Source organism: Blastomyces dermatitidis (assembly GCF_000003525.1).
Source record: "Blastomyces dermatitidis ER-3 genomic scaffold supercont1.6, whole genome shotgun sequence".
Taxonomy (NCBI): domain Eukaryota; kingdom Fungi; phylum Ascomycota; class Eurotiomycetes; order Onygenales; family Ajellomycetaceae; genus Blastomyces; species Blastomyces dermatitidis.
In genome coordinates, this window is record NW_025544779.1 from 341,410 (window position 1) to 364,709 (window position 23,300).

The window sequence follows — 23,300 nt, forward strand, 5'->3', positions numbered from 1 at the left end:
ATGAGTCGGTGGTGGCCGGGGTTCGCTTGTTGGCGGCGGAATGGCAGTTGGATAGTGCTTTGGTCGCAAAATGAAGCATTTAGTTTGATAGCGACGGTGACGGTATAATGATTGTTCCTCTCTTTGTGTGAGTTCAATGGAGGATATTCGGTTTCACGGTCCTAATCGCCTAGATTATAGAGAAGATCCGGTCCACGCAACTTTAAAAAAAGCTTATTGTGACTCCATGCACTGTGATCCCTTAGCGCTTCATTGTAGAAACAAGTGGCTATATCTTCACATAGCCGGTCATCGTTTGGGCGAATTAGACCCAGGGAAATCGTGTATATCTCCTACATTTACAACGTTCAACAAGGGCCTACTGCGCCAATTCGCTCCCGGACACAACTCAACGGTTTCGTGTGATATTGTTCCCATGGATGACTTGCCCGCTGACGGTTCGAGTCTCCCTAGTTCCTTCTATGCGGCATACTCTGGGATGATAGCCGGAAATCCCCATTACAGCGTCAAGGCGTGCATGCCAGCAACCCAAGGCAACTCGCCATGGGAAAATCCAATTCCGAACTCCGCATACCATATCAGAAGCCCTTTATCCGATTATGGCATCAATTTCCCCGGTTTTTCCGGCGGACCAACTGTTTTCAAGGTGGAAGCCGATAGTACCTCAGGGTATTCCGAATTGCCTTATTATATTAATAATAACACTGCTGGTGGTGACCTTTTGCCACGAGACCCTGACGAGTTTGCGATGAGCATTCACTGATCAGGGAGATATGCTAATAATTACGCGAGTCACCTAGTGAAATCCAGCTCAACCGCCGCTTGGGCTCTGTTTCAATGTATGGAATCTGCTAACAGAATCATTACTAACAATTGTGATAGTCGGAAATCGAAACGCTGGTCTACTAACTTTACAACTACCCCTGCACGATAGCAAAGGAGTAGGATTTAAGGTCGATATGGAATACGACATTCCGAAGATCTCGATCGCAGAGTCAACCTAGGTCCCCTCTACACGGTCGCCAAGGCGCTCTTTGGCAACAGTTCCTTCATCGCCGCACGCTCACACTCCGCCCTTGGGATATACTGGCACTGATCGCTACGGCCCGTGCAGAGACCTAGCCCCCCTTGTCAACCTGATGAAAGAACGTCGTGAGAGTTATAGCTCCGATATACAGGAGGCTTGGTTGAATTGCCTCAGACGTCCAGATGATACGCAGGTAAGCTAGAAAGTACTCGATGAACTGGGAAGAGTTTCAAATGAGGCACACACTCACTGCCGCCGTTTTACCTGGCCTATAAAGGTTGGCTTGATCAGTGGCAACCGCAGTGACAGAAACTTTGAAATTCAGTCCGACGTGGGTAACGACGCACCAATGCCTGTGATCAGCAACGTGGATGTCATTGCCATTTCTGTGTTGCTGGGCATATTCCTGCTGAACCTTATCGCAGTGGCGGGATATACTTATTCAGTTCCAACATTTGTCAGTACTCTAGATGCGTTCGTGATGCTCCGGTTAGGTGCCCAGTTGTCCATGGATGATACCACAGGCCCACTACCAGCTCTTTTAGCAAATTCTTGGGGAGTAACTGCCTTAGATCGGAAACATGGATGATTTGGGGATGTACAACCAGACAAAGATGTTGGCCGGGTAGAGCTGGGAGCGAATGCGAGATTGAGGAAAGGTAGAGAATATCTAGCAAGATAGGTATTTGGGCTGGGAGGGCATTCTCTTTTTCCTGAAATTTCCCTTTGCCGTGAAAGCTATCGTCACGATAGCTATGTATACAAGCAGGCGTCTTTCTTTGGGTCCTTTGCTATTTGATTTAATTTTTAATATATTCACACTATACCCACTGTTGATTATTCTAGAATGTTATTGAGTATGGATAGGCACATTTAACTTTTATTAAATAGGAGTACGATGCTATATAATAGATTTTTTTTGTTTTGTTTCTTCTTATAGGCCCCTCTTTCAATGATTCGATCCCTCCAGCTTCATGCATAATTAGTGATTCTCAGTCATGATAAAAATTTGAAAGAGCCGACCACTTTGCAACCGAGTCTGGGAAAACATCCTCGCCAGATGATGTCGGCAAATCTGGCGAGCTCAATTATGAGAGCATACAGGCAATGGAAAGAACCCAACTTGTTTCCGACGAGGTCAAAATATATGTAGCACATATTCGTGATAGTAGCCTCAAAATTAAGATGACTTCCCCAGCAGCTTCTCGACAACGCCTACTTTGTCCTCCATACTTTGCACCTTATCGGTTCTTTTTTTTTTTGGAATTTCCACCAGTTAGCTATAAGTTTGACTTTTTCGATGCAACTTTTACATGAATTTAACAGGAACAGAGGTGTATATAAAAATATAGGTAGGGTAGAAAAAGCAAAGTCCTCACCTTGACCCAACTCTGATATCCGTCTGGATACGCACAATACCCTGTTTATGGAGCATAGTATGCGCCTGACCGATCACGGCAAACACAGCGTCCCATGATCCTTCTGCTGGTTGTTAGCTTTTTATTTCCAGACGAAAAGAGAAACCATGAAGAAGACGCAATCAGATCCTCGAGGGTATTTACGCTCCAGGTTAACTGGCAAATGGTAATGGGGACTAGCTGTAGACAGGAAGGCCAAAGTAGTTGAACGTACCAAGAGTTGTTCCTGCTGAATGCATGACATATTTCACACCGGATTTCTCAACCAGACGTTGGACGTCAGCGACCTGTTGAGATACTGACGCTGAAGATGTGCCAATCTGGTGAAGAAATTAGCAATGTACGCAAATGCGGCAGACAATATATATTTAAATATATACATAGAAAAGAAAAATCCCAGTGATACATCATTGATTTCTCATTCATTAATTGATTGGACTCTCTTGAAATCGGGGCAGGCAGAGAGGATAAATTGATGTAGGAAATTGTGGTTTGCCAATGAAGTACACTTTTTTTTTTTTTTTTTTTTTTTTTTTTTTTTTTTTTTTTGCACAGATATACATGCCATAACATACCGGGATCAGGCAGAAATCCGCCGTACAATGGGACGGAGTGGTAATTGTACTAGATATGCTCTCCATGGCTGGGTGTGGGGTGGTGTGATTTTTGGAAGGGGATATGCCTGTAAAGAGACAGTGGTGGACATATATATTAAAGAATGATACTGGGAAACTGATGAGTTCAAGATCAATGACTGTCTCAGTGAGATGATATTGAATGTCTAAGATCTAACTAACTAGTTAGTACATGTAACTATGTACAAGCTATTACCTCATTGTGTTATCATAGTCTGTTGTTGAATTTTCTCTCTTGGCAGAAACCACACCCAAGCATAAAAATAAATAAATATATATATATATAGTTCTATATTTCAATATTGATATAAATGAAGAACATGCTTTCTTGTCATTTTTCAATAGACAATATTTTTCAAGGAGCACTCATCATCACTAACCTAACTCTACCTGCAGCTCCTGAGATAAATTATTCATAACCACAGATAACCAACTATAACTGTAGGCTAGTGACTGGGGTAAAAGAGCTCAATCACCACCAGTGCACTGCTGATAGAAGGGCCGACCAACTCCCGGGACTCTCAACAATAACTAACAACTAACTAACTAATTAACTAACATAATCAAATCACTACAACACTTGTTTTCATCATTCAACACTCACTCACTCAAATTCTTCCTTTATTTATCCACCTTCAAACACTCACAATATGCATCATGAAGTAGTTATACAAGTAGCAATTTGATGATTTGAACCTGCAATTGGTTTCTAATTACACTGAAATCACTAAAAAATATGAAATCAGTTGACATACATTATCACAGTGTTACAATAACATTCAAGTAATTAAGAAAGAAAACAATCTCTGTTTACTGCAAAAATGTTTCAGATTCAAAAGAAGAAAAACTTCTTTTTTAATATTAATTAACTTACTGACTGTGATTTCTCTTATACATCTCAAATTCTTCATAATTTCATTGTTAAAATTCTAAAATCACCCATTGAAATTAACTAGACTGGCCGCCGGGAAACCTCTACAGCGTAAGTTACCCCCCCTCACACTACGCTAGATTGGACATGCCATTTCACAAAAATAACATTCCCGCTGCATCTTGATGCCCCAAACATGTGGTGAATCCTGCTGTCCCGAGCTGAAGGGTTCCCCGCGTGCTAAATAGTAACTAACTAGTTATTATTATTATTATTGACATCTAAAAGTGTCCACTGTTGACCGGGAGCTGTGGATCGCAAAAAAAAGCTTGCAGCCACCTTATTTAATTAGTTCAGCATGGCCAAGTCTGGTTCTAAATGTTTGAGCAAGAATAAATGTAATAATTATCATAAATAACACATGTTAACAGAGTGGGGGAAAAAAGTAAATACTTAAAAATAAATTGAGTTTACCTTCTTCTGTTGCCAACTGCGGGAAGTTCCCTACGCGGAGTTTGTTTGTTAACGACTGATCCATCAGTTTACTTCTTTTGACTGGCTCCTTTTTTCTTATTCCTAACCATCGCCGGTTCAATTTTGGCCCATTGTGTTTTTAAACCAAAGGAAAAAGCTACAAAAGCAGGCCCCGAGGTTTTATGCGACAAATCCTTTGAACACGAGGGCATGAGCCGGATTTAACCAGAACTCAAACCCTACGCTGAGATATCTCGGCCCGCCCTCAATTGTCAATTGGGATATATACAGCTACCTCTCGTGCCCACAGGCTGGCTGCCCTCCAGGGAGTCAATACGATATTTGTACTTTCCTGGCGCACATTTGACCATATAACTAACCCGGTTCCGCTGCCTCATCGACCACAATACCACCACCGCAAGACTTAATCTGAGGACGCCTACAGACACCGCGAAAGGCAGCGTTAGCCGACCTCGAAAGTAGAAGAATCGAACTAAGCCACTCGAGCTGTTCGCCTGCGCGACCTCTTGGGCTGTTACTGTTTATTTTTTTATATTTTTTTTGTGGCGAGAGAAGAAAGTTGGCCACGCCATCTTTCACGTCGCCGTTGCCAATTCAAAAATTTCGCAAGAGGACAGTGAAGGAGTAAAGCAAAGAAAGCGGACCAAAAGATTAAAAGAAAAGAGCCCAGAAAGGAGAGAAAGATTACAAAAGAAAATCAAAGCGAAAAGCATCGAAAGAGAGTGCTGTCAAAGCCATCTATCTACCTACCCCATCCCATCACCGGGCCGAAACCTGTCTTCATACCAATCATACCTTGTATATATCTCCTCTCTCACCCAGCTTAAGCCGACTCTTTCGCAGAGGTGATTGTTCTGCACTGACCGCCTGGGAATGGAAACTCTGGATTCAACCCTCATCGCCTTCAATCGCAGGCCTCTCCTTCCCCGACCTCGTCTCCAGCGGCCGCCAGTGTCAGTTGCGCCCGCCAAAACCCAAAACCCAAGGTCAACCCCTCCTCAGCCCAAGTCCAAGTTGGCCTGTCTCTTCGCGGGCTGTTGGACCACTCGGTTCACCAGCGTTACGCCCGGCATCTGCTGCATGATCCCTCTTGCTCGGCGGAGCGGCTGATTACACGACCGGATTTTGCTCCTGTCTACCTGCCGCATTGAGGGTGCTACTTCCTCCCGTGAACGAGCTCTACGCACCTACATAGACGGAGTATATTTGTTGTTGTTGTTGTTGTTGTGATATACCATTTCTCTCTTCCTCTTTTTTCTTTTCTACCCCCCGAGATATTCATCTTTTCTTGTGCCGCGGTCCTCAGATTTCAGGGGAGTTATATCGACATACTCCAATATTCCTCGTCACATCCCAAGCCCTTGTGTGTCTTCGGGGTTTTGGCTGGGTCACATCTGGCCCTCCCCAACAAAAAACATTTGCGCCTCCTTACATAAATAGCAATGGTTTACCGGGGTTGACGACTTCAATCCGAGAAAGGGGTAAATAGGTTGCGCAGCGCTGGGACAAAGGTCTTATATACTGGAGTTGGCATCTATTAAGTGGGCTGGCAGAACCAATTCAAGTAGCTGTTGCGGCACAGTACTCCCCCTTCGCAAGCCATTCTGTCTTTTAAGAACTTGCATTGAAAGAATATTAGTTGGTTTATTGGTTCATTTGTTGCCAGCAATTGGTTATCTCCAAATGGTCGGCCTAATCGTCATCCTTGGCTTGTCCGCTCTTTTATTTATCGTGAACTTCACTTGTCGACATCGAAAGCCATCCCACACTCGTACCCCCTCGCAACCACACGGTGGACTGGGGAAGCAGAGCACAAAGGCATGCCGCGGCAACTTAACAGGAATGGGCCACCTAAAATCAGATAACACTACGTCCCAAACCTCTGATACCGCAGCGCATACCTTTCCGGAAATCCCTCCTGGCACTCAACCGTCCTATCTTGCCGAAGGCGGCGCTAATATAGTCTACAAGTTTACGGTTCCCAATAACCATGCTCCAGCAGCTACGACAAATGGGTACGGGCAACAGCAGAATAGCAGGAAATTGCTGCGGCTGCGGAAGCAGATCGGTTCGGGCACGCCTTACCCCGACACCATGAATAACTTTGATAGCTACATCAGACCTATGTTTGATGATCACGAATTGGTCGACCAGGAACTTGTTAGGCTCCCTAAAGGATTCATAGCATATTGCAACGAACAGCTCCGTGTAGATGAAGCGCGCAATTTACGCCCAAAAGGACGCTTTGGTGTTTACTTATCCGTCAAGGAGCCCTTCGGTTTAATGATCACTGACATGACTCCTGCACCAGGGTCAGGCGAATGCTTGTGGGAATTCAAACCGAAGTGGTTGCTTCAGTCGCCATCAGCGCCACCCGATGCAAAACGATGCAGGACTTGTGCGTTGCGAGAGATGAAAAACTATAATGCACGAAAAGCTGGCAGCTCCGAAAAGCAGTCATTTTGCCCGCTTGATTTAGTTTCGGATAGCTTTGAGGATGTATTGCGCGCAACACGATTTATTCGTGGAGGTCATGGGAGAGAGCGTGTCGCCGCGTTCTTGCATCGAAATAGCACCCTACTTAAACTTCAGGAGTGTCAGCGCCAGATGAATGCAGTGGGCCTCCCTGGTTTACGGGCACATATCCGGGAACGTGCGATTTCCATGACGCTGAGGGACTGCACCATGTTTGTTAGGGTAAGTGGCTGGCATCACCAGAAGAAGAAAATGGTAGTACGCTATGGCTGACCTTCTATTTTTCAGGTTCCACATGACGAACATGAACCGCTCGAAGCACGTCTGGGAGATCTTGATTTCAAGAGTGGAATCGGCGGGAAGCTGCAGTATTGGCGAGAAACGGAAAGTCGACTCATTGAAGACGGGTGGTACAGAGGGACCCATCAGGATCAGGGGCCTAGCGAATGTTCGTTACAAGGGCCGCGGGGTGACTTCCATACGTTTGCGGAGGGGAAGATATAGTAATGACTGGGGAAAGGAGGGGTGTACCTCCATCTTTACGGTAATACCGGCGGGTTCATTGGAATAATGAACGTTCAGAAAGACTGTCTGCCTGCGCCTTTGGCTAAGAGGGTAGTTGATGTATATTAGATTTTCTTTTCTAATGGCTTTTGTTATGGTCGGTCGAGTTTGGAGGCCTTTTCGTTTTCGTTTCTCTCCCCCTTTTCTATTTTTTCTTTTTTCTTTATTAACCTGCTTGTGCTACATAGTAGCTATAATATTTACTATTAATTCTACCTCGATGATTATTATATGCAAGATTCGGTGCAAGTGCTCTTTTAGCCAACGGTGAGATTTATTCTCTAAGAAGCGTTTTTGTACACTCTGTGCACGGTAACTTGATGAAGCCGGGTCAAACTCGTAACCGCTTTGGTAAGAGTGATAGTTTCAGTTAACTATTTGAATCACTAATGTTGCGTAATAATAAGATTTTATTTTATTTAGTAATTATTTTTAGCTTCATACATTTTTGATTTTTAATGATTACTTTTACTGTCCGCCAAGTACATGAACATGTCACACGGATGGACTTAGGCTTGTTAAGCATTGGTAATGTAATGCCATCTGGCGTGTGGGATGGATGATAACGCGCTTAGAGATCGTTTTAGCGCCGGGCCGAAATTTTTTCCCTTCAAGCCCGGAATGAATGTCCAAAGCCGTTTGGGAGTCGGGGTATAAGCAATTCCGGCGGTATATGCGGCGCCCGCCCTTTCCGCTTTCATTTTCTTCTACTGTGTCGCTGAAAATGGCCAATTTGTCAGTTATGAATAATTGAATGTTTCCTTCTGAGTTTCTGATAAACTCTTGCGATGGAGCGCGCCACCATGCCGCGCCGCGGGGACCTACACACAATTTGTTCTTTTAAAAGACAGCTCCTTTCCCTAACTTCCTCATAATATTTTTTTTCCCTTAAACCAAGCAGCTTCAAACGAGTTCATTTCCTCCCGATATCCCTAGATTGTTCCCGTATATCGTCCTTTCCTATCAAGCACCAATTTCACACCCGTCTAGAGTCCCAGCGGCACTTGTCTTTCTGTTCTCTCAAATCCGCCAATCTTCCACAGCTCCAACACCAGTGCCAGTGCCGAAAACAGGCCCCGGAAAAATGACTGTAGCCACGCCTAAACCCCTCGTCCCCGCCGCTACCACCGCTGGCTTGATAGAACTCGCCAAAGCTCGCCGCTCAGTCTATCAGCTGTCCGCCTCGAGCCCAGTACCAGACTCGGAGATCCAGGAACTCGTCAACAGTGCCATCCTGCACGTGCCAAGTAGTTTCAACACACAGTCCACTCGCCTCGTGCTGCTCCTGCATGAGGAGCATACGAAGCTGTGGGATCTAGCGTCCAAGACATTCGAGGAAGGGATGGTCGCGTCGGGAAAAGTGCCGAAGGAAATGTGGGAGAACCATACAAAGCCCAAGTTGGAGGGATTTAGGGCAGCATATGGGACCGTATGTACTTTCTTTCTTTTGCCTGTTCTCCGCAAAATTCACATAATTAAACTGTTTGCGCGCATGTAGATTCTGTTTTTCGAAGACCCAGCACATATTGCGCCTCTGGCAGAGAAATTCCCGGCGTATGCAGATCGATTTCACCCCTGGACACAGCATACGAGTGCCATGCATCAATACTACCGTTCGTAAACCCCCCTCCTTCCCACTCTTATGTCTTATCTGAAAGATCCCTTTCGCATGTTCTGCCATTGCGTCAGGCTTGAAAACCCCATATGTCTAATAGCCCATTGTTATGTAGTTTGGCTAGCCCTTCGATCAGTCGGCCTCGCCGCAAATTTGCAACATTACAACCCCATAATCGACGAGGAGGTTGCTAAGGCATGGTCCATCCCTACTGAATGGGAGCAGGTCGCACAGATGGTCTTCGGCACTGCAACGGGCGAACCAATGGAGAAGACATTTAAGCCGTTGGAGGAGAGAGTAAAGGTGTTTGGGGCGAAGGAGTAGATTTTTGATTTGGATTGGGAATGCGGGTTTGATCATGCATATACGAGAGACTGTGGAATGAAATATAGCTTTGGCGATGTCCAATGTCATGGAGTTAGATTTCTTCAGCTGCGGATTTGTTAGATTTTCTATTATTCTTTTGGGTTTCGTCTCTGAAGCGCTCTCTTCCTTAGATTTAAAACTTTCAGTGTGGGGCGTTCGCCTTTATTGTACTTGTTTTAGAAACATGGCCATGTCCATCACAAGAACCGCCAATAGAAGGCCGGATAGATATATGTACGCCTGATTCGGTGCAAGAGCTCTAGCAGAACTCTATACCTTGATTAAGCAAAGATTTTCTCCCAAATAATATTAAACCGCATCTCGTAGAAGCACAGGAGAGGCTCAATATTAAATGGAGGGTGTAATGGCCGTCGGAAACAGACGAGGGTTTCTGCAGTATAAGTGAGTACATGCGGCCGCTACATGGCCAATTGATTCCAGAAATCCCTTCGTGCGTCTGGAACTGTTCAGATGATGATAGAGCTTCGATGGAGCCGGAGAACTCAACCACTGTAGTTTGGATCCTCCAAAGATGGGGATGAAGGGGAAATATTGTGGGTTTTTTGTGGGTTTCTTGTGTGTTTGTGTGTTTGGGCGTGATTGTTGAATAGTTGTTAAGCGGATAGAAATGTGCGTGAAATCGACATTTATGTCAAATTGGCACCAACGAACATTTTTGGAAGGGATCGGTTCGGCATTCCTTAAGGGCCAGCGTAGAAGGCGGGTCAGTAATAAATATGAAATTTCGACGTTCGGTTTCTGGTGATCAGAGACCGGGATTTCGGATTCGGGAACGGAAGTCCGTTAATCTTCCATACGGATAGATGACAGAGCGATACTGTTTCGTCGCGCTTCGACCTTGAGGCAGGAATAGGGAACCTGCTATTAGGGGAACTGTTAAGTAATAGAATCTCTAGTTAGACGGAGCATACCCAGAGCTGGTCAGATGCGAGATTTCTCGCCCATTATTCCAATGCCTCGATATCCTTCGAATTTGCATGAAAACAAAAGGGCAAGAGAAAACGTCTATTTCTTTTTCACAACGGCTGTAACACCCTCGCTCTTCCTCAACTCATCCAACTTAGCTTCTCGTTCCGTAAGCTTCGCCTTCTGTTCTTTAAGCATCTGATCTACAGTCTTAAGGGCCTCAGCCAGTCTATCCAGCTCCTTCGCTTCTGTCTTTTGACTATAAGGGTTCCTCGGGCTATCTGAGTACGGGATCTCCGCCGTCCTCTCTGGCTGTGGTTGGGGTTGCTTAGCTCCCTTCCCTGTCTTCCCCTTAGGAAGTTGGTGCTGCACCACTCCCGACCCGCCCGTAAGAAGATCATAAAACTGCTCAACAGGCTCGTTGAACACAACCTCTTCATAATTCTGAGCCACAATAACGTCTCGCCTCTCCTTTTTCCCCTCGATGTCATCCCCATACGGGTGCAATTTTAGGCTGTGCCATAGCGTCTGCGGCTTCTCTGTCGATTCCGCAACAAAATATAACTTGATCTGAATTTCAAATTCGCCCCACCCCGTCTCTGTGACCTCGAACGGCGGCGATTCTATGGTGCGCACGCACTGTGCATAGGTCTCATGCAGTTTGAACTGCACTTTCTTTAGCCAGTATGATATGTCTTCATCGTTGACTCCTTTGACGAATACGCGCCACTGGTGGGTGTGGTCTTCAGGGGCGTTGGGAGGACGTTTTGCAGGGTCAAAGGGCTGCGCTTCGCTTCCGAAAACTGCGAACTTGACCGTTAGACGAGGAAGAACGAGAGTTGGTGAATGAAGGAGCGTGTCTGTACAAACTATTACATACCGAACGGTCTAAAGATTGAGATTCCCTGCGAAATAAGTTAGCATCACGAGCGGTAGTTAGGTAGCTGCGGACTTTACGGCGTAGACTCACGCGAACGCGCTTTGTGCCTGTTGGGGGAGCCATTTTTCCAAAGGCTATTTAAACAGAGATATGAGCAGGAGGAATGAAGTTAGCTCAGATGTTTAGTAGTAGCTTCAAAGAGTTCTGCGTGAGAAGCGTGATGGAGGTTTTAGGTTTGGGTTCTCAACAATCGCCGACTTTAACTTTAAGTCACGTGATGCAGAAGCTCGATGAACCAGCTTGACGGGAGCAATGATATCGCTGCAAATGAGCTCCTACAGCTCCGAAAAACATTTAAGTACACAATAATAATAAAATAATTGGTGATAATATACTGACGCCTACGATCTAAATTAATACCAATGGCGGTGACGAAGAGAATTGTGGTCGCAGGCGGCAGCGGATTTCTAGGTAAATATATAGCTGTCATATCACAACGGGATTGCAAGTTCCGTGTTAACCAGTTTACCTGACTCTGACGATATAGGCTCTAGAATATGCAAATCAGCTGTGACTCGAGGATGGGATGTAGTATCATTGAGGTAATTCGTCCTTTTAAGCTAACCTGACTACTCGCCCTACACCCAGAAATCATACTAATGATTCGTTTTATATTTTAGTCGACACGGTGAACCAGCCTGGGAAACTATTACCTCGTCCTCGCATGCGCCACGGTGGGCGAAGTCTGTTGAATGGGCAAAAGCCGATATTCTAAAACCCGCCACCTATAAGCCGTTCCTCAAAGAAGCGTCCGCGGTCGTCCATTCCATGGGAATACTTTTAGAAGCGGATTACAAGGGCATTGTACAAGGGAGAGAATCAGTAATTAGTGGACTACAGAAATTGTTCGCATCCTCTAGGCCCGGAAGCCAAAATCCGCTACAAAGGCAAGAGGGAGAAGAATTGATAGCCAAAGAAGCAGGTGGCCAATTGACATATGAGCTCATGAATCGGGACTCTGGTTGGTTTGGAACTTGCATTTTCATTTTTTTTATAGTGCCGTTAACTATGCTAATACTTTCCTGCAAAAGCTGTCGCTCTCGCGCAAGAAGCCTCCTACGAGCATGTTCCGACCTTTGCCTTCATATCAGCTGCAGCCGGAGCTCCAGTAGTTCCGGAAAGATACATCACGTCAAAAAGGGATGCCGAGGCTCTCGTATCTTCCAACCTCCCTGGCCTCCGCAGTATTTTTATAAGACCGACTTTCATGTACGATTCATCGCGCAAGCTTACATTACCCATTGCGCTGGGCGGGATCGTAGGATCGGAAGTGAACGCGCTTCTTGGAGGAAGGCTCTCGTTTTTGGGAATGATGACTGCAAAGCCGCTAAACGTCAATATTGTGGGCGAGGCTGTCGTGGAGGCAATTGGTGATGATGATGTCCAAGGTGTTGTAGGACCCAAAAAGATTGAGACGTTAGCAACGAAGGGTTGGAGAAGATCTATGCTTTGATCTGGGGCCATTGCCTTTCTCCTTTGAATCCGGTGTTGCGGAGAAAGACGATTCTCTTCTCGCTTGTACAATAAATATTCTCTCAAATCATGGTACCCCGTTCGAAACTGTCTCGAATTTCCGCAGTATACTAAACAATAAAAGTTAGCAAGAAGTACTGTTTATAAAATACGCCTCCAACGCACCTTGTTATAAAACCTCGCCAATTGTTGGTTGAATTTCTTATTCTGGTCATTGATGTAGGTAACATCATCCTCTTCGTCGCCCCGGCCGCGGTCCTTACGTTTCTTCAGGCGAATCTCCTCTGCTTTTCTCAAGTCCGCCACCAATCTATCAACCGCGGCGCGGTCTGGTTTGTTCTCCGCGAAATCTACTGAATCGGCCGTAGAGTAGAAGGTGCCATTTTTATCAACCGCAACAAGCTCGCCATCTTCTGCTTCCACTATCTGTAGTCCACCGCTTGCGGCAGCTTTTTCCACGGCCAAAATTTTCTCCTTTTCATACGCCTCAAGGTCTGGCTGCATTTGCCTCATCTGCCTCTTGTAGATCTTTCGGGCATCTTGGCGATAGTCTTGGAAAGCGGTATCGTCCCTGTGTCTCTGTTTCTTTTCCATGCGTTTGTCCCATTTCTCAGACTCATCGATAGTCCAGTCCCAAGCACGCTTTCGCTCGAAATCCTCGCCCTGTGATTCAGTATCTGCTTTGAGAAGGTTATGCGATGCAAAGGCATGCTTCCGGGAGATACTGGAGAGAAGGCTAGGGTCAGTAGCTAGACGTTGCGATTCGGCTGCCGTTTCCTTCAGATTCCTTTCCGTGGCATTTTTCTACTTTATAATCAGCATGTCCCTGAATTTATCAATGGGAGCTACGCGACGGATGAAAACTCACGGCTCTTGCTTGAAGTGCTTTGAAACGCTCTCTCATTTCCTTAGTCCTAGAGAAAGCAGCATCTACTGTCTTATTGGTTTCAGGTTCTGCTGACAAAGTCTTCGCATCATCTGATATGGGATGCTCTTCAGGACATGTAGGAGAGTTGCTATTCGCCTTCTGCACCCCGGCTTTGTCCATGGCAGTTGGTGTCACTGGTTCCGTATGTTAGGGCCACAGCTCGACCAAGTTGTTGGGTATCTTGGTCCGGCGTGATTGCACGAGAGAAAAGAGGGGTTCGGGTTTAACCACAGGCGTTGTTACTAACAGATTCCCAGCTATTGTTTGATGGAAATTCAGAAGTTGTGGATATATAACTAATAGCTAGAACATATCCTAGTCGACGATTGACGGTTCGAGGTTTTGGTTGCAAAGGTTTGACCCAGGGCATGTTGGGGGGAGTTGCCGCTTTAGGACTAGCACGGTTTCCGCGAACCCCGGCGCGGTAATTTTAGTCACAATCCGTTTTTTTTATCTCCAACTCTCGATTTTCCTGCGAAACTTCAGCTTCAACAATATGGACCCCATCTTCCCCTGATCGTCTCCCTATGAAACTTTCGTAGAGAGAGATAGAGAGAGAGGAGACGTCCTCATGTCCAGTCCTTTGATCTGCCGGTCATGGCTCCCTCCGCAACCTCGTCTTTGTCGCTACGCCTCTAGCTCACTACCGCCCCGGCTGGTGACCTTTGATAAACTCCTGCGCCATATACGAAGGTCAACGCCGCGGCCGGAACCTTCGGCGTCTCAATTGCTCCGATATGCTTTAACGGGGACTCTAAAAACATCATCCAACAGATATTTCTCCGAGACTCTCGAAGGATATATGCTCGAGGCATTCTCTAACCCGGATTTGCCTGAGACTTGGACCATTTTCAACACAGACCCCTCGAAACGCAAAAGCCTCAATAGACATTTTACCGTTGTTGATAGAATTGACCCCAAATATTTAATGGTTCCGACGGAATTGCCGAAATTCGAAGCCATTTGTGAAAAATATATTTTCTCTCCCCAGGTAGCCCGCGAATACTGGAAATCCGATGATGCCATCATCGGCCCATTGACGTACTCTGGCAAATCTGAAGACCTAGCCAGAGTTCTGTCAACGGTGAATGCCCTTGTTGCAAGATTTACCTTGCTGAAGGTCAGAGTACCGAAACAACTTCATATCCTTGGCATGCACGCCGCTGCTCAACATTTTTCCGCACCAGCGCTTCGGTCTTATCTCCACAGTTATGTCGCTGCTGGACATGGTCCACTACCTAGGAACTCGGCTAGAAGACTCCTCCGCTACCTCTACTTATCATGTCAAATGAGTATTTTTGAAAGCCCTATGATCGATTTGGGTCCGATGCGAGAACTTGTCACTGGTTTAGACGAGTATGGTTCGGCAATACAGCCAAGCCTATTTTCCTTGCTCTCTATGTCCGGTTATGTTCGCCTACGTTATATCTATAGCTACTATTTTCAACTTCTTGGGATTATCGGAGGCTCTAGAAGATTACTAGACATCTGGCCTACAGTTCGGGATAGGTTCACAGAGAGTCCATCCGATCGCCATGTCCGAACCTTTGTAACGAGTTACCTGGCCGCCCTTCTCAGATCGGGATTCGGTTACGAAGCGGCTTATTTTGCAGAACAATTGTCGGCCATTTCCAATCTAAACGATTTTTTACCGGCGTCGATGTGGAAACAATTGCTTGAACAGGAAAACAGCGAGGGGTTACTGAAATTGGTTTCAAGCCAGACGATGAATGTGATCATGGTTGAAGCGCTCACTTCCATGGAAACTAGCCTTGGTATCACCTGGGATCCTGACGGCGGAGGGCGCCATCTTAAGACAACTGATACGGATCCATGGTGGGATCAGTGGCCTGCGGATGCGATGCTGCCAAGCCTCGACTCCGATTCTAACAAATCCGGCTCATTAGGTTGTATAAAGCGACTCTTTAGAGAAATAGAACTTTATGGTTCTTCTAGATCGACCAAGGAGCTTGCGAGGGTCGCTAACCTATTACATGATTTTGAGGGCATCGAAGTTCCCCTTGGTTCTACAAAGGATTACCTAGGCCAAGTTCACGAGTTTGCGTGGCTGCCCCAATGCTGCCCCATTGAGTTTTCCAATAATGTTCCGCCATCACCTTACAATATAGCTGGCCCACAAACTCCATCATCATTGGGCTTAATCCGTGCTTTTCACGATATAGACGGCAAACCAATTCCATTGAGTATGAGAAAGCTTTATCTAATGCAGCTCGGTTACGTCTGCGAGAGAAGGCGAGGCTCTGCTGAAGGCGGGGTCAACAGTACAACTGGTGATATTTCGAAGTGGAGAGACACGGGGCATATTATCTGCTGGGATCGGTTACATGAACGCCTCATCATGATCTTTCTTGGAAAAGGCTGGGGGACTATTGATCCTGGCTTGTATCCCAAGAATTCACATCTATTACTCCCATCTGTTGCCACACTCCGCCTGAAACTATCTCCTGATTTTCAGTCCGAGTTTTCTGAATACTCTGGTGCTATTTCGCCTATGGAAACTCGTTATTGGCTAGACGTTGACCCTGCCGCTTACCTTGACTCATGAACGAGCCCTGGCTGCTCATACACTGGAGGCTGCGTCCCTTGATTCAGATACGGCCTACCCTCGCTCAATTCGGAATTTTAGACTGAAAGTCACCTAGGTAATTTCAGCATCCGCTTCATTATCACCTTCGACAGCGTGTCAATTCCCCAAGGGAAACTGATTAACATGAACGCAATATGCTGTGTGTTGAAGCGAAGTTACCATCTCCATCCATTGGCGTCCGATCCGGAAAGCGCTCTACGCCTACCATGGTTCGCTTCGTTCATCCCCAAATCATAAATTGCATTTCAAGAAGGTGCAAGGAGATGCAAGATACAATTCCACCATCGATTCTCTGGTTTATGTCGGTCACCAATCAATTCTATGTCACCAGAATTGTGAAGTTGATACGTATCAACATATATTTTGGAGGTTTTTGCTGTCTTTAACCGTTGTCTACATGTCTATATTTTGTAACTACCACCACAGCGTCATGTATACCTAGATATCCGATATCCAACTTTGCGGCTATGGATACCATTGTAATGTAGTATAGATTTGTTCGTTGTATGTATAGTATCTTTTTGCTTTTCTTACACAGACACGTGCCTTAACCTTTTGCTTTCCGGCTGGGTTCCGGGCTAGAATGGTAGCATGGCATGTATTATATTTTCTAGCATTTCTAGGCCTTTTCATGCATTGATCTTCAAGACTTTAACTGCAATTTGCTTCAAACGTGTTTATATTTGGGCATCATACGAGAGTATCGAAGCCACTCCCCAGACGCTTCTACAGTCGTGCATATCTCGAGGTTGCTGCTACAATACATCGCATCTTGCAGAATTTCTTTCCATCCTCCTGCAGCCCATGCATCGCTAACTCTCCAAAAGGACTGACCAATTGGAAAAGCCTGAAATTAGCTCAATGCAACTTCGTTCATTGGCAGTAAAAAAAAAAAAAAAACGAAGCGAAGAGGCTGGGCTAGGAAACTGGGGGTTACCGGCCCTCAATACCTCTCCTGGAAGGTTAGGCAAATCGGCGTCTAGCGTTCAGTTGGATGGTGGTTGAAATAGGGTCGTGGACATTGCCGCCATACAATTGACGCACACTGGAGACATTCCCGCACGCACGCACATATTGGCCCTAGACTCTCGGGAGTCCTAGCCGGTGTCCATGAGCATGCAAGAATTCGCTCCACCTTCAAAAACTATCATATGAGCGAAGAGAGACAGTGCTTCCACGTGTATCCAGCTACTAGAACAGCACGCAGGGATCTCCCAACCGCTTACACCGCTAGAGATTGTTATCACACATCGAAGGACGCGCCTCCTGGTGCCCCCTCTTTTGACAGGATTAAGACAAGACCCTGCGCACAACTTGCATGGAATGTGACAGCTCAGCTCCTGTTAGTTCCTGGCATGGACGCCTGCTCGTTCTCCCAGAAGTAGCCTCCAGGGCTGTTATGATGGTTAATCGCTACAAAATATAAATAGGGCACCGATAACTTACCGAAGGGGACGCAGGAATGGAATGCAATGCAGCCCAAGAGCCTGGGCTATTCTTAGAGGATTACTTGGCGACTGCTTGGTGGAGGGGGAAATAAAAGAAAGGCAAAAAGGAAAAAAGGAAAGAGGACAGCGGTGCCTCAGTTTTTGGTTCCTTTCCGAGTTCTCGGCCTCAGGACATGGGGGCCGCATTTTCAACCTCAGGCATATCCGCGGTGGCTCGAGGAAGTTGCGTCACAGTCCCACACGTCAACTCAAGCGTGGCTTGCTGGCTCCGAGTACAGGCAAGTAAAAGATTGAATCTGCTTTAGGCTCGCCGCTGTCTAACGGATGTTGTACTCCGTACCAGTCAAAGGATACAGCGCAATGTGGCGCTCGAAGAAAAATACGCCACGTTTTGCCAGCTAAAAATGCTGTTTTCGAGGTTCAAGCCATCAATCCTTTAGACCCCGAATTCCACATGCTCAGCCTGTGGAATTGGTCCACGCCATTATTGGATGAACCATAGTATCTTACACCAGCTTGTGAGACTTGGTCCTCGCCGTCCATTTTTAACGGCTAGTGTCTGGGAGAGGTGAAAAACACACAAATGTGCAGATACTAGCTTCTACAGAGGCATGTTAAAGCTTAAGTATGGAGCTATTAGCAAGGCAGCTGATCAGGTTCACCGATTCAGGGCGCAGTTGGGGCTATCAATTTTGAACAATGAACGACAAGAAGATGTCTCCAGTCTCTTTTTTGTTGGGGTCTTGCAGCTGAAAATGGAGCCAGAACAGCGAACTGATCCTGAGCTTTCTCCGGCTTCCGGCTCTCTGCATTTTATTGTGGGTATTATTTCAAGAAGGAAGATATATTTCTTTTGTCTAACTTCCTAAATACTACTCCTTCCGCGAAATAGCACCCTGAAAACAGGCTGCTCCTCGCTTGGGAAACAAGAGACGGTTGGTTATGTCTGGGATCTGAATAGCACTCAGAGATTCCGCGAAGCAACCACCGCCTTGGATCAGCTATTTAACTCTCGCTACATTGGTTATACTTCTTTTTGCTATTTCGGAGCGCGGGTCCTCCGCCCCGACCTTCCCTCCAGAGTGACTTCGAGAGATAGCCAGAGTTTGACTATCTCCATATGTCATATCGATGCACACCACTCCGTACTTATGTAGCTGTGGACCAGCTCCTGCCAACTAAATTCATCATCAAGGTACCGTCGCCTTAACCTAAAATGAGGTCTACCACAATAACTATCTACTCGGGAAGTACTCTATAGACTTGGTGACTGACAGGAAAAAAAGCAAAAAAGGAAAGGGAATTCGGAGCTAAGATATAGTTAACGAGTGCTAGACTTCTTTGACTTTCCAGATCGATCGAACCTAACGAGAATGGCTAACAGTGGTGAGCGAAGACGCCGAAGAGGCTACCGTTCTTCTGCCTTATTCGTTGAGATGATGTTGCCTAGCTATTCGGTATCGATGATTCGGCCTTCATATGATCTCCCGCAACTTCACCGTGCTCCTTTGGCTCAGACCCACCAGCTCGTGTTTAGCTTTGGAGGTGCATGCATATGAATCCAGCTGAGATGCTCCCGTCATATTCCATTTTAATAGTTGCTCAGCCTTCCAACCGATGTCGGCATGGACGGGATGAGGATAGGCTTACTCCAGTTTGCTTAATATTATTGATATTACTATCATTATGTCTTTGTTGATTTTATCGCGATTGGAGTTCGAATCCGGCATGATGTATATTTTACAAGTAACACGTGCGGAAATCCAAGATTGGGATCTATTATCCTGTATATAAAAGAAAGTCCTTATCACACTTAAACCCCAGCTTTGGTGACCCGACAGCTGTACCCAGGTGGTATCCATTCTCAGCCCACTTCAGACACTGCATGAAACCCGAATGCGGACTCGCTCACTGAAAGCGACGAATGCATTGTCATACCGTCAGTCCCCGGAGGAAACCAGAGTCGAACCAAGGTAAGGCATAGTACATTCTATCGTCCTCATTACCCGTCTCTGCTTCTCAATCCCAAGAATGGATCCTGCGCAGGGCAGAACGCCAGCTGGTACCAATAGGTCAGAATATTCTCCGGAATACCGCTATACCCACCCACAGACCCCCAACCCGCACATCGTCAGCAGATTCGGAATTTTCGCACCCCCTGTCATTGTTTAGTATGAGCTTCCCTTGCTATGATCACTCAATGGTTACACAGCGTGGTTTACTCGCCAATGGAACACCTATTTCGACCTTCCTATTCATTCAATCCTCCGGAATGGCCGGAATACCCGTTCCAGCCTCCTTATCTTCCAGTATCAACGCCTCGACGGGTAGATATGTCGTCTGCAGTGCCACACATCCCTTATACCAGACTAGGGGCCATTGTTGCTAGCCAACCAGAGAGTAATAGGAAATGAGCGAAAGCGGTGAAATTTTTGACCGTCCATGTGCCGATATAAAACGCCCACCATTCTAATAATCAACTTGTTATCAATAGTGAAGCTTCACGATACGTTCGAGAACGCTGCCTCCAAATTCAATTATTCCATCTGCACAACACGGCGCTACCATGACTGCTTCCGTGCCATCTGGCTTCAGGCACCTACTACACCAGCCACCACCGCCACAACCAGCATCAGAAATAGACTCAAACATACGCTCGCGCCTCCGCTTATTTGTGCGGCAAGAACCCATTGCCGCTCGTGCCTGCGGGTTTGGAAATAAGTCCCGAAGACCTATTGATCCGCTCCCGGTCATCCAGCTTCTAATGATCGATTTCTCCCCCCATTCTGAGGAAGATATGAAGCAGCTCACAAACCCGCAACACGTTGTCGTCTGTCATCTATTTCCGGCCAGCCAACCGCATGGAGTGAATCCTGAACCGCAAATCCGGTCACAAAGCAATGCTGGGTGCTTTTTGGAACCAAGCGAGACTGGAGCCGTTAACAGTGACGGTGGTAGCAACCCGACAAATAGACAACGGGGCAAAATTCTGTCTGGCAGCACATGTGCGAGTCCATTCCTAGTCGGCGTAGATCCCGATCTGGCAAATGCACCCGAACACCCACGTTCAATGGCGAGCCGAGAGCAAAGTTCAGGTACTACTCTTATGCGCCCGCCACGAATTCTACCATCTTCAGACGCTCCACAGGATGTTCCTGCAACCTTCTTCATATTCTCCGATCTCTGCGTGCGTACCGCAGGCTGGTATCGGCTACGGTTTCGGCTAGTAGATGTCCAAGAAACTGAGAAATTGGGGATCTCCCCGTGCCTTCATGAGGTCTGGTCTCAATCTTTTCAGGTGTTCGCGGCGAAAGATTTTCCTGGGATGAGACCAACCCCTTATTTGGCAATAAGACTAAAGGATTTGGGAGCCATCGGCATTAAAATGCGGGAAAAGGAACGGGGGTCGCGGCAGAAAAGAACGGTACAGAGTACTAGCGAGGACAATATCGATCCTGTTTGTGGCTGACTGGTTTACTCGGCAAATTGTTACTTTCGGATCTGTAACAGCTTGAGTTTGGCCGAGAAACGTAATTCTCGCAGAAGTACAAACAGGCGGAGAACATAAGAGAAGAGAAGAAAATTGGTGACTATCAAGGATTTTTTTTTGTTCCTCCAACTCTTCGGGTATACTTTGTTTCCCTAGTTTTGCGCCAGCACAAAATATATGATTCTGTACATGTACATACATTCGCACATTTTTAAAAATGCCATGGAAAAGATGGCGCCTCTGAACAATGTCTATTATTTTAAGTTTTTTGGCAAGCTCCGGCATTGCTTTAGTTGTCCAGGGCGGACATCTGTCGCTTGTTTTCGACTCCGTTTGGCGCTCGTACAGTTGCCCAAAACCATACTCGGCGCAATGGAATTAAATTCCAATGGACAAACTATTTAGCACATCAAATGTAAGGAAAAAGAAATGGGTATGATAAGCGCATTTCTTTAGTCGAACTGTGCAAACTGTTTTGTAAAGATCTCTCTCTCTTTCTCAATGTTCAATTCAAAAGTTTTGCCAAGATATATATGTCGTATTTCCTTCGCCTTTGACGCGGATTTTTCGTCATTTTCTGCGATCTCTAAGTAGCGTAATCCTTTGTGAGCATTTCCTTCCTCACGTAAAAGACAGGACATGATGAGAGCTGATGGGCCCCAGCCACCGGTACTAGCAACTTCGAACCAATCCATGGCCAGTTGGCGAAGTTGGTCGTTCGTGTATTTCCGCGCAACGAGGTCTTTGGGAGAAGTATCCTTGTCCCCTGAAGGTTTGGGGGGTTTATCCCGCCTTTTCCCAGAATAGTGTAGCTCCAGGTAAAAACTTCCCAGGTCATGACATGCTTCAGCATTGCAGTCCATAGCCGCTTTCGTCATGTATTCTTCATATCGGTCCAGATGGCCTTCGTTGCCGACCATCTTTGCAAGATACTGGTAGGCCACGGGATGGTCGAGTAGGGACGCTCCTGCCACCACCGCCTCAAAACTTCCCTGGATATCCCCCTGAGAAATCTTCACTGCTGCATACATCTCCCAGGCTTGAGGGATACCAAGAACACTGTATGGGTCTTCATCTATGTGGCCGACTTGTGTCTGATTGGGTACTGAGATCTCCATCGCCTTTGTCCAAAGGGTAAGTGCCTCCTCGGTGCGGCCATACCTCTCATGTAAAATGCGCCCGTAGAGTACCATTGCGTCCAGAAGATGCCGTTGAGCAAATTCTTCTAGGTAAGTCATCAAAACGCTTCTTTTGAGAGGGGTACCTGCTGTGAATTGCTGGTTAATAACGTAGAGAACGGCGAACGGTTCTTTCGACTCTGCTAGCCGATACAATAGCCAATTTGCTACGGCGCGGTAGTCGGGATGTTTCGAAAGGATGAAGGAAAGCCTAGACGACATGCACCGTTCTATGTGGCAGTTAGCTAACGGGACTGAGAAAACTAGATATCCAGATCACGACCACGTTCTCAGCAGTCAATGGGGCTTTACCATCACCTCGCTCGAATATCTCGCTCCCGTGCTTTGCACTACACGGTACGGCGAGTCTTATGAGCGTTCCAGCCAGGTGCATAGCTGCATCTATAGTTGCGCCCCCCATGAAGCTTGAGAGGGCGGATTCGAACAGAGCACGAGGGAGATTAGCAACCAATGCTTCCGCTTCATCTTCCGTCATGCGGATAGAGCTATGGGCTGACTGATATCTATCTTCCTTCTGACGGCCATGTATTGTTTTCCAGGTTGAAGGGGCTCTGGCGGCGGTGTGGGGAGGGGAAGAATGAAATTGTTTTCCCGGGAGAGTTGAGATCCTGCATGTGAGCCACAGAGGCCGCGACCTCACACATCGCACAGCAAACATCTAAGTGAAGATAAAAAAAAATTAAAAAATTAAAAAAAATCAAAGAATGAGCACGGTCACAAGGATGGCTAAAGGAAAGACACTCTTCACCAGGGCCGGAGAATGCTCAATTGCTCAATGAGAGAGTTGGAGAAAAGAAAATAAAGACTGCGCTAGTGTAACT

At 46.4% G+C, this 23,300-nt stretch overlaps 11 protein-coding genes across 12 annotated transcripts; 7 read left to right on the forward strand and 4 right to left on the reverse strand.

Moving 5' to 3' along the window:
- Window positions 1–415: 415 nt before the first annotated feature.
- On the forward strand, window positions 416–763 carry BDCG_17182 (uncharacterized protein; the record flags this gene model as incomplete). The annotated part of the gene is made up of 1 exon (XM_045426328.1): window positions 416–763. One exon carries the CDS (start codon window positions 416–418, stop codon window positions 761–763), a length of 348 nt encoding a protein of 115 aa, XP_045281377.1.
- Window positions 764–1,376: 613 nt separating this feature from the next.
- On the forward strand, window positions 1,377–1,616 carry BDCG_17183 (uncharacterized protein; the record flags this gene model as incomplete). Its single annotated transcript, XM_045426329.1, has 1 exon — window positions 1,377–1,616. The coding sequence occupies one exon, from the start codon at window positions 1,377–1,379 to the stop codon at window positions 1,614–1,616; it is 240 nt and encodes a 79-aa protein (XP_045281378.1).
- Window positions 1,617–1,875: 259 nt separating this feature from the next.
- BDCG_05747 (uncharacterized protein) lies at window positions 1,876–3,259 on the reverse strand. Its single transcript, XM_045421440.1, has 4 exons — window positions 3,021–3,259; window positions 2,660–2,765; window positions 2,407–2,509; window positions 1,876–2,277 (listed from the first exon to the last, which is right to left on the reverse strand). The coding sequence occupies exons 1-4, from the start codon at window positions 3,084–3,086 to the stop codon at window positions 2,208–2,210; spliced, it is 345 nt and encodes a 114-aa protein (XP_045277326.1). The 5' UTR covers window positions 3,087–3,259; the 3' UTR covers window positions 1,876–2,207.
- A 1,058-nt stretch (window positions 3,260–4,317) lies between these two features.
- On the forward strand, window positions 4,318–7,885 carry BDCG_05748 (inositol-pentakisphosphate 2-kinase). The gene is made up of 2 exons (XM_045421441.1): window positions 4,318–7,143; window positions 7,210–7,885. Exons 1-2 carry the CDS (start codon window positions 6,130–6,132, stop codon window positions 7,423–7,425), a joined length of 1,230 nt encoding a protein of 409 aa, XP_045277327.1. The 5' UTR covers window positions 4,318–6,129; the 3' UTR covers window positions 7,426–7,885.
- A 202-nt stretch (window positions 7,886–8,087) lies between these two features.
- BDCG_05749 (nitroreductase) lies at window positions 8,088–10,075 on the forward strand. Its single transcript, XM_045421442.1, has 3 exons — window positions 8,088–8,914; window positions 8,984–9,098; window positions 9,216–10,075. Exons 1-3 carry the CDS (start codon window positions 8,570–8,572, stop codon window positions 9,422–9,424), a joined length of 669 nt encoding a protein of 222 aa, XP_045277328.1. The 5' UTR covers window positions 8,088–8,569; the 3' UTR covers window positions 9,425–10,075.
- Window positions 10,076–10,492: 417 nt separating this feature from the next.
- BDCG_05750 (protein AF-9) lies at window positions 10,493–11,396 on the reverse strand (the record flags this gene model as incomplete). The annotated part of the gene is made up of 2 exons (XM_045421443.1): window positions 10,493–11,203; window positions 11,274–11,396. The coding sequence occupies 2 exons, from the start codon at window positions 11,394–11,396 to the stop codon at window positions 10,493–10,495; spliced, it is 834 nt and encodes a 277-aa protein (XP_045277330.1).
- A 211-nt stretch (window positions 11,397–11,607) lies between these two features.
- On the forward strand, window positions 11,608–13,400 carry BDCG_05751. 2 transcript variants are annotated; one of them, XM_045421444.1, is made up of 4 exons: window positions 11,608–11,744; window positions 11,821–11,875; window positions 11,954–12,294; window positions 12,365–13,400. In XM_045421444.1, the coding sequence occupies exons 1-4, from the start codon at window positions 11,696–11,698 to the stop codon at window positions 12,784–12,786; spliced, it is 867 nt and encodes a 288-aa protein (XP_045277329.1). In that variant the 5' UTR covers window positions 11,608–11,695; the 3' UTR covers window positions 12,787–13,400. The 2 variants fall into 2 exon arrangements, with proteins under 2 accessions (XP_045277329.1, XP_045281379.1); XM_045421445.1 differs by lacking the exon at window positions 11,608–11,744 and having other exon boundaries at window positions 11,853–12,294; window positions 12,365–13,113.
- On the reverse strand, window positions 12,163–14,185 carry BDCG_05752 (pre-mRNA-splicing factor syf2). The gene is made up of 3 exons (XM_045421446.1): window positions 13,675–14,185; window positions 12,972–13,610; window positions 12,163–12,916 (listed from the first exon to the last, which is right to left on the reverse strand). Exons 1-3 carry the CDS (start codon window positions 13,852–13,854, stop codon window positions 12,869–12,871), a joined length of 867 nt encoding a protein of 288 aa, XP_045277331.1. The 5' UTR covers window positions 13,855–14,185; the 3' UTR covers window positions 12,163–12,868.
- Window positions 14,186–14,208: 23 nt separating this feature from the next.
- Window positions 14,209–19,628, forward strand: BDCG_05753 (uncharacterized protein). Its single transcript, XM_045421447.1, has one exon. The coding sequence runs from the start codon at window positions 14,306–14,308 to the stop codon at window positions 16,298–16,300; it is 1,995 nt and encodes a 664-aa protein (XP_045277332.1). The 5' UTR covers window positions 14,209–14,305; the 3' UTR covers window positions 16,301–19,628.
- BDCG_05756 (uncharacterized protein) lies at window positions 18,745–23,293 on the reverse strand. The gene is made up of 2 exons (XM_045421449.1): window positions 22,771–23,293; window positions 18,745–22,688 (listed from the first exon to the last, which is right to left on the reverse strand). Exons 1-2 carry the CDS (start codon window positions 23,135–23,137, stop codon window positions 21,733–21,735), a joined length of 1,323 nt encoding a protein of 440 aa, XP_045277334.1. The 5' UTR covers window positions 23,138–23,293; the 3' UTR covers window positions 18,745–21,732.
- BDCG_05755 (VelC protein) lies at window positions 20,199–21,807 on the forward strand. The gene has a single exon (XM_045421448.1). The coding sequence runs from the start codon at window positions 20,357–20,359 to the stop codon at window positions 21,257–21,259; it is 903 nt and encodes a 300-aa protein (XP_045277333.1). The 5' UTR covers window positions 20,199–20,356; the 3' UTR covers window positions 21,260–21,807.
- Window positions 23,294–23,300: the final 7 nt, after the last annotated feature.

Bases quoted from the DNA above. Each gene is read 5' to 3' on its own strand.
- BDCG_05747 (XM_045421440.1), bottom strand. From the start codon at position 3,086: ATGGAGAGCATATCTAGTACAATTACCACTCCGTCCCATTGTACGGCG. The intron at 2,766-3,020 runs GTATGTTATGGC...TTTCTTCACCAG, and splicing joins CGGATTTCTGCCTGATCCCG to ATTGGCACATCTTCAGCGTC. The intron at 2,278-2,406 runs GTGAGGACTTTG...AAAAAAAAAAAG, and splicing joins GATATCAGAGTTGGGTCAAG to AACCGATAAGGTGCAAAGTA.
- BDCG_05748 (XM_045421441.1), top strand. From the start codon at position 6,130: ATGGTCGGCCTAATCGTCATCCTTGGCTTGTCCGCTCTTTTATTTATC. The intron at 7,144-7,209 runs GTAAGTGGCTGG...TCTATTTTTCAG, and splicing joins ACTGCACCATGTTTGTTAGG to GTTCCACATGACGAACATGA.
- BDCG_05749 (XM_045421442.1), top strand. From the start codon at position 8,570: ATGACTGTAGCCACGCCTAAACCCCTCGTCCCCGCCGCTACCACCGCT. The intron at 8,915-8,983 runs GTATGTACTTTC...GCGCGCATGTAG, and splicing joins TTAGGGCAGCATATGGGACC to ATTCTGTTTTTCGAAGACCC. The intron at 9,099-9,215 runs GTTCGTAAACCC...ATTGTTATGTAG, and splicing joins TGCCATGCATCAATACTACC to TTTGGCTAGCCCTTCGATCA.
- BDCG_05751 (XM_045421444.1), top strand. From the start codon at position 11,696: ATGGCGGTGACGAAGAGAATTGTGGTCGCAGGCGGCAGCGGATTTCTA. The intron at 11,745-11,820 runs GTAAATATATAG...CTGACGATATAG, and splicing joins AGGCGGCAGCGGATTTCTAG to GCTCTAGAATATGCAAATCA. The intron at 12,295-12,364 runs GTTGGTTTGGAA...TTCCTGCAAAAG, and splicing joins GCTCATGAATCGGGACTCTG to CTGTCGCTCTCGCGCAAGAA.
- BDCG_05752 (XM_045421446.1), bottom strand. From the start codon at position 13,854: ATGGACAAAGCCGGGGTGCAGAAGGCGAATAGCAACTCTCCTACATGT. The intron at 13,611-13,674 runs GTGAGTTTTCAT...ATTATAAAGTAG, and splicing joins AAGCACTTCAAGCAAGAGCC to AAAAATGCCACGGAAAGGAA. The intron at 12,917-12,971 runs GTGCGTTGGAGG...TTTATTGTTTAG, and splicing joins TGGCGAGGTTTTATAACAAG to TATACTGCGGAAATTCGAGA.
- BDCG_05753 (XM_045421447.1), top strand. From the start codon at position 14,306: ATGTCCAGTCCTTTGATCTGCCGGTCATGGCTCCCTCCGCAACCTCGT.
- BDCG_05755 (XM_045421448.1), top strand. From the start codon at position 20,357: ATGACTGCTTCCGTGCCATCTGGCTTCAGGCACCTACTACACCAGCCA.
- BDCG_05756 (XM_045421449.1), bottom strand. From the start codon at position 23,137: ATGTTTGCTGTGCGATGTGTGAGGTCGCGGCCTCTGTGGCTCACATGC. The intron at 22,689-22,770 runs GTAAAGCCCCAT...ACTGCCACATAG, and splicing joins GATATTCGAGCGAGGTGATG to AACGGTGCATGTCGTCTAGG.